This window comes from Crocuta crocuta, unplaced genomic scaffold (assembly GCF_008692635.1).
Source record: "Crocuta crocuta isolate KB4526 unplaced genomic scaffold, BGI_CrCroc_1.0 scaffold29, whole genome shotgun sequence".
Lineage (NCBI taxonomy): Eukaryota > Metazoa > Chordata > Mammalia > Carnivora > Hyaenidae > Crocuta > Crocuta crocuta.
Genome location: NW_027533280.1, coordinates 3303609 through 3311567, shown reverse-complemented (window position 1 = coordinate 3311567; position 7959 = coordinate 3303609). Strand labels below are relative to the sequence as shown.

Here is a 7959-nt window from a genome sequence, read left to right as displayed (position 1 = left end):
CTATAGCAACGCGGTTGGAGGAGATGATTGGTTGTTCTCTTGAAGGGGGCGTGTAAGGCCAGGAGGGGGGCGGGGCTAAGAATGCACCCTAGATTGCGCAGCCTGGAAATCGGAATGGGTGGAATTTAGGGTGGGGCGACTTCCTATTTCGATTCTAAAGCAGTCTTGGCCTCCTCCGGCCGCCGTAAAAGGGGTTGGGCTTGTGTTCTCCCGCCAATTTAAACCCGTGGGCTAGACCCTGAAGAAATTAGGTACAGTTGTTGGGGGGCAAGAAGCAGGGCGCTAAGTTTGAGTGTTCCTCTTTAGTTTCTCCAGTTGCAGGTGAGGAGGGGGAAACGCGCTGCTCTGGAGACTTGGGGGTGGGTTCAAGTCGAAGTAATACCGGTCTCATCTCACTTCGCGGTGTTTTTCCCTCAAGACGCTGGCGGGAGAGAATTTGAAGTCGGTACTTGCTGGTCCGTTGTCCAGCTCGGAGCAGTTACGCATGGGGGCCTAACTGGCACTTTTAATTTCGTTTAATTTGCTAACCGGTTCTCCGCCCAGAGTGACCTCAAATCGTTAATGGAATCATGTCACTCGTCTGCTTATTATCTTTTACCTTGTGGCACCGAGCATAAAACCCCAGTCTTGAAGTCGAGGATTGGTTAGCTCCGGCACTATTTCGTTTTTGCTGTGCTCTCTGACAGCTGCCCCAAACTCATTCCGGCCTCTGAGCCTGTGCACTGCGTCACTTTTCCTTCCGAGCTCTGCGTAATTGGCTTCTTGCTCTTGGGATCGAGCTCTGATGTCATCTCTTTACCCAGCAGGTTCTTCTTATGTGACGCCCTCCCCCACCCCCTTGAGCGTTGTTTGTAATTGTGCATTTATTTATTTAGTAGGGCGGCATTATAACAGTTAATAGGCGTGGATTTGAGTCTCGTTTAATTACATCTTCTCGCTTTCGGTGACCTTGGCCATTTATTTAATCCCTGGCTCGCCCCTCTCTGCTGTAAAATGAGTTGTGCAGATTAAATGAGTAAAGAAAGCACTCAAAACTGCCCTGCATACTTAATACGTGTTAACTCTTTTATTTGTTCTTCCTACACGAATATAAACTTAATAATGATAAAGGCCTTTTCTTTCTCCCTGGCTGTATTCGGGCTCCTAGAACAGTGCCTGACACAAAGTACCCGTCAATAAGCCTTTGTTGAATGACAAATGTGACGGCCCTGGAAAGTTGATGATATGTCTCTTTTTTTCAGATGTGGGTCACAGAAACCCATAAAAGTATTCACTCCAACTTGTCCCTCCTGTCTTAAATCTCTTCTGAAGTCCCACCCGAACACCAGCCACTGAAACTATTGTCTGTTCTCACATGCCTTGTTTCTGTACCCAGCTTACTCTCTGTAAGAACTCTGCCTGTATTTAAAAACCTCCTGTGACTGTAGCCTAAATAAGACCTGCTTCCACCAATGAAAACAATACATTATCTAACACAAAAGATTGAGTGCCTGCCAGGAACCAAGCCTTATTCTGCGAATATTTAAAACCCCTAACAACCTTCAGAGATAGGTACAACTATGTCCCTATTACAGAGAATTGAGGAACAGAAAGATTAAGTGGCTTGCTCAAGGATGACTGTTGTAAATATGAAAGAGCACAAAGTCAACAATCATTCCTTCCCTGTGCTGTACATTCCATGAATTTTACAACATATTTCTGCTAGCACTCATCCAAAGAGTTGTAATTATTTGGTTGCTGCTCCCTACCTGCGATTGATCCAGGGATCGTTTTTCATCTTAGTATTTTACTCCCACGCGCCATACATACAATGGGTTATATGAGTCTTTGCTGATGAGATGTTCAAGTGACTCTCCTGGGATTATATGTGTACTCTGGTGCAGTCAGAAACCCGATCCAATTTTTCCTTTTCCCTTATCATTTTCATTTACTGTACGTTACTGGAAACATTATAATGGACTTTTTTAAAACTTCATCTGGAACCTTACCTATCCTTGGATATCCCAGATTGTCTGACTTCAGAGCGTCCTCTATTCATTGCTGTCCTGCTAAAAGGTTTATTTCAGATGAAAACTTGTTATCATTTCAAGCTAAGCACCCAAAATCCTGGAAGCTCTAGGATACATTGCTGAGATCAGATTTGTTTATGTTGCTAAACCGACACATTGTTCTCTGATGATAATCATAGCGCTAATTCCATTTATCTTATTGCTCCAAAGTATCTAGTGACTGCAGAAATAACACACAGAAAAGTTTTCGGGGGCGCCTGGGTGGCTTAGTCGGTNAAAAAAAAACAAAGAAAAGTTTTTGTTGGGATTGATACATGTATGAATCTGTGTATACAAAGATGTATATAGGTATCTATATATTCTTTTTGTTAAAATTTTTTGTTTCCCAAGAACTCTCGTCTATGCAACAATATAATTTGTACTCTATTTTACATATTGTCACAGAGAAAGTAGTGGTTCCTGATTCGAAGATAATCTCGGAAACATGTGGAGTGATATTGAGTTGCTGACAAATGATGATACAGGAAGCGGGTACCTAGGTGTTGGTTCAAGAAAAGAACATGGAACTGCTTTATATCAAGTAGATTTGCTAGCGAAAATCTCTTCTGAACAGGTAATGATTATGATGCTGTTTTCATTTACAACATTTTTGCTCAGTGCTTCGTAAGCCTAGTAGCCACATGGTAAATGTTCTGTAAATGTACATAGCACTTTCTCAGGGAATCAAGGTTCAGTCTCACATTATTGGAAATTTCCATCTGAATTCTCTCTCCATTGTCTTAAGATCACTTTTTCCAAAACTGAACATTTCGTATCTCTTCTTGACATTTGGACATATGGAATATGTATAAAGTGATACAAAGAATACCCACCACCAACTCAGGAAATAACACATTACCAGCAGAGTTGAAGCCCCTAGGGTCTTTTCCTTTTCCCATGCTCCCCTGTACTCCAGCCCTGAGTTAAGCACACTGCTGAGGTTATTTATCCTTTTCATACATTTCTTTCTACATTTTAATTTTCTTCTTTTATTTATTTATTTTTAAGTTTATTATTTGTATTTGCAAGTGAGGGAGGGGGAGAGAAAGAGGGAGAGAGAGAGAATCCCAAGCAGGCTGTGCACTGACACTGCATAACTTGATGCAGGGTTTGAACCACGAATTGTGAGATCATGACCTGAGCTGAAGTCGGACACTTAACCCACTGGGCCACCAAAGTGCCCCTTTCTTCTTTTAATAATAATGCTACCATTCTCAATCCATGCTTGAAACCTTTTTGTTTGAATCCTATAGAAAATAATAGTTAGTTTTTTATCTTAGATTTTCATTTTCAGTAACTTCTGATAAAGTATTTCTTGTAAACAAAGGGGGTTTTTTGTAGAGAAAGTACATCTGATTTTTTTCTCATAGTATTATAGCCCAAGTTTCCTCCACTTTTCTTAAGTCAATGTAATATTTCATTCTCTAATTAAGAAATAAGGTTTAAATGAAACGAAGAAGAGACAAATTATTAGAAGAGTTGTATCTTTTAGGGCTTTAAAGACAGAGCCTCTTCTGTGGACCTTATTCATAAGCAGAGGGTATACTTCCTAACTCATTCTATAATCCTAGCATTATCTTAATATCCAAACTAGACAAAGATGTCACAAGAAAACTACAAACCAATATTTCTCAACAGAAATGAAAAAATTCTCAACAAAATATTATCAAATTGAATTAAACAATATATAAAATGAGTTATATACTATGACCAAATAGGATTTATCCCATGTATTCATGGTTGCTTAAACATTCACAAATCAATTAATGTTTAGGTGATGGATGTAGTAAATACTACCTTATTTTGGTAATCATTTCATGATATGTATCTACATTAAATCATCACACTGTACACCTTAAAGTTACACAATGTTATTTGCAAATTATATCTCATTAAGCTGAAAAAAAAATCAGTGTAATCCTTCACGTCAACAGACTAAAGAAGAAAAATCACATAATCTTTTTTTTAAAAAAAGCATTTAAAAAAATAACATTTATGATAAAAATTCTCAAAAATAGGAATAGGGAAGCTTACTCAGTTTGATAACGAATATCTGTAAAAATCTTATAGCTAACATCATACTTAAGGTAAGAAGCTAGAAACTTACCCAGGTAGATCAGACCAAGGCAAGGATATTCCTCTCACTACTGCTTTCCAGCATCATACTAGAAGCCTCAGCTAATTCAACAAGACAAGTAAAAGAAGAGGCATACAGGAAGAAAGAAATAAAGCTGTCTTCATTAACATATGATTTGATTTTCTATGTAGAAAATTTGAAAAAACTCCTGAAACTAAAAAGCAATTATGCGGTGCCTCAGTGGCTCAGTCAGTTAAGCATCCAACTTTGGCTTAGGTCACAATATCTCGGTTTGTGGGTTCCAGCCCCATGTTGGGCTCTGTGCTGACAGCTCAGAGAGCCTGGAGCCTGCTTTGGATTCTGCGTCTCCCTCTCAACCACTCCCTCCTGGTGCGTGGGCACACATGCATTTTTTTCTCTCTCTCTCTCAAAAAATAAACATTAAAAAAAAAAAAAACCATCATGGAATACTGCACACCTATCAGAATGGCCAATGTCAACAACACTGACGACACCCAATGCTGATGAGGTTATGGGGCAACAGGAACTCTCATTCCGTGCTGGTGGAAATGCAAAATGGTGCAGCTGCTTTGGAAAACTTGGGCGCAGTTTCTCACAAAACAAAATTATTCTCATACCATACAATCCAGCAGTTGCACTCCGTGGTATTTACCCAAAGGAGTTGAAACTTGTATCTATACAAAACCTGCACATGGTTGTTTATAGCAGCTTGATTTAAAATTTTTTAATGTTTTTTACTTATTTCTGGGAGAGAGAGAACATGAGCAGGGGAGGGTCAGAGAGAGAGGGAGACACAGAATCTGCAACCGGCCCTAGGCTCTGAGCTAGCTGTTAGCACAGAGCCCGATGTGGGGCTCAAACCCGTGAACAACATGATTCAGTCAGATCATGACCTGAGCGGAAGTTGGATGCTTAACCACCTGAGCCACCCAGGTGCTCCATATAGCAGCTTGATTTAAAATTGACAAAACTTGGAATCAACCAAGATATCCTTCAGTAGATGAATAGATAAACTGGCACATCTAGACCATGAATTCTTATTCAGCACGGAAAAGAAAGGAGTTATAAAGCCATAGAAAGACACAGAGGAAACTTAAGTATCCATTATTAAGTGAAAAGTCAGTCTGAAAGCTACATGCTATATGATTCCAATGATATGTTGTTATGGAAAAGGTAAAACTATGGACACAGTGATGAGATCAGTAGTTATCAGGGGTTAGAGGTTGAGGGGAGGAGGGGTGAACAGGCATAGCACAGGATTTTTAGGGCACTGAAAATACTCTGTGTAGTATAATAACGGTGGATGTATGTCATTACACATTTGTTTCCACCCACAGAGTGTACAGAAGGAAGCGTGGGTTATAATGTATACTATAGACTCTGGGTGATGATGTGTCAATGTAGGTTTATCAGTTGTAACCAATGTACCATCTGGTGGGAGATGTTGATAATGGAGGAAGCTGTGCATATGTGGAATTCTCTGTACCTTCCTCTCAATTGCCTTGTGAACCTAAAACTACTCTTAAAAAATAAAGAGGAGGAGGAAGAGCTATCCAAGCAGAGAGAACTGTATGGGTATGTCTCAGGAAGGTATAGCACAGTTCCTTCTTTCCAGTGCTTTGGGGTAACCTCTCACTATCAGAAGAAGCAAGTTAAGAGTATTAAGAGGCATCAGAATGTGGTGGCATTTTCACGAATTTCACCTGGTGGAGAAGGTGACTATTGAAACAGGTACAAAATGAACTGATTAGATGAAAACCCAGCCAGGGAAGAGTAAGAACAGTTAACACTGATTGAGCATATATTAAATGCAGGGCTGTCTTCTAAGCCTTTACACGAATTCATTCATTTAATGCTCATGTAAGCCAGTGTGTAGGTACAGGAGAGTCCGTCGAGGCATTTGCCCAAGATTACTTAGCTAGTAAGTGACAGCGTTGTCAACCACTAAGCTGTCCACCTACTTCCAGATACATTTGCGTGCCAAGCTCCAATTACCAGAGGCTGAAATTTGGAGACTCCTATTTGGATTGCATAGTAATTTTTATTTTTACTTACTTATTTAAATGTTTATTTTTTGAGAGAGAAAGAGAGTGTGAGCAGGGGCGGGGCAGAGAGAGGGAGACACAGAATTTGAAGCAGGCTCCAGGCCCTGCACTGTCAGCATAGAGCCTGTGCAGGGCTCGAACTCATGAGCCATGAGATCATGACCTGAGCTGAAGTTAGATGCTTAACTGACTGAGCCACCGAGGCGCCCCAGTAATTTTTAAAATATTGACTTGGCTGTCAGTATTTAAAACTCAGAACATTTTGCATAAAGATCCAATTTTCTTGATAAATTAGGTGTGGCCGTGCCAGGGTCGCATTTCCTCCGCGCTTTAATCTGGCTGGTTCTGCTCTCTTTATTGTTGTCTTTGGGAGTGTGAGTCCTCCCTTTTGCGTCCTTCCTGCTGCCCCCTGGCCGTCATATCCCAGACCCTGAGACCTTGTGCCAGTCATGGCTTGTTCGTTTATTTTCATGCCTACTGGCTCTAGAGACATAAGATCCACCCTTAGGAAACAAAGACTTGCTCATGAGAATCCCTTGCCCTTTCCTAGCAATCCTGGACTGTTTTCGTTTTTTTGTTTTTTTTTTTAAATTTTTTTTTTAATGTTTTATTTATTTCTAGGAGAGAGAGAGAGACAGAATGAGCAGGGGAGGGTCAGAGAGAGAGGGAGTGACAGACTCTGAAACAGGCTCCAGGCTCTGAGCTGGCAGTCAGCACAGAGCCCGACGCGGGGCTCGAACCCACGAACCGCGAGATCATGACCTAAGCGAAAGTCGGACGCTTAACCGACTAAGCCACCCAGGCGCCCCTCCTGGACTGTTTCTTTATTTTGGACTCTGAATGGATTAATGATATACCATAGAAAGAAAATCTTGACTAATTAAATATATGGACTTAAAAAAAAAGGCTTGTCAAGTGTTAAATGTAGGTGCTTGGGAGTATGATGATACTCTTGGTAAGCATGGTTAAACTGTATAAAAACATTTTATTTTAGTCACGCTTTTCCCTCCCACAGGCCTCGTTAAATCCAAAGATACAAGCATGCAGCTTAAGTAATGGGTTTATTATTGTAGTGGACCAATCAGTGATACTGCTTGACAGTGTTTGTAGATTGCTTCAACTGCATCTTATATTTGGTAAGTCTAATGTAATGAAATAAAATAAATTGGAAGTCAGATATAGCTTGTTACCAATTTCTACTGCGTTGCCTTTTCTTTACTCCGTTATTTCTAAGATTGAAATTAGACTATTTCAAGAAATTAATCTTGAGTGCCTTTTTGTACAAAGAGTACTAGATGCAAGAGATCCTGAGATCAGCCCTTTTCCCAGTAAATCTAAAGGGTACATGTAAAGCAACAATTGACTTTAGTTGCCAGGTTTTTAGTTTTTTAATTTTCATTTATTTTTATTTATTTCTAGGAGAGAGAGAGAGACAGCGTGAGCAGGGGAGGGTCAGAGAGAGAGGGAGTCACAGACTGAAACAGGCTCCAGGCTTTGAGCTAGCAGTCAGCACAGAGCCCGACGCAGGGCTCGAACCCACGAACTGCGAGATCATGACCTAAGCGAAAGTCGGACGCTCAACCAACTAAGCCACCCAGGCGCCCCTAGTTGCCAGGTTTTTAAAATTAGAATTAACTGTAAAAAACCAGTTGAGCCCAATTGTGTTCAAGTTCCTGAATCCTGTACATAATTTCAGTATCAACAGGTATTTGAATACTTTTAGAATATATATAGCCCCATAAAAAGTTTTTAAATTACTTCTGAATTA

General features: G+C 40.4%; 1 protein-coding gene across 1 annotated transcript in view; it reads left to right on the top strand.

Moving 5' to 3' along the window:
* The first annotated feature begins 240 nt into the window (after positions 1-240).
* Positions 241-7959, top strand: part of KNTC1 (kinetochore associated 1) — a 72881-nt gene continuing 65162 nt past the window's right edge. Inside the window, exons 1-3 of the mRNA XM_077748064.1 lie at positions 241-321; positions 2454-2622; positions 7207-7327. Coding sequence (XP_077604190.1) covers positions 2494-2622; positions 7207-7327 — 250 coding nt within the window. The 5' untranslated portion in view covers positions 241-321; positions 2454-2493. The remainder of the gene's footprint in view (positions 322-2453; positions 2623-7206; positions 7328-7959) is intronic.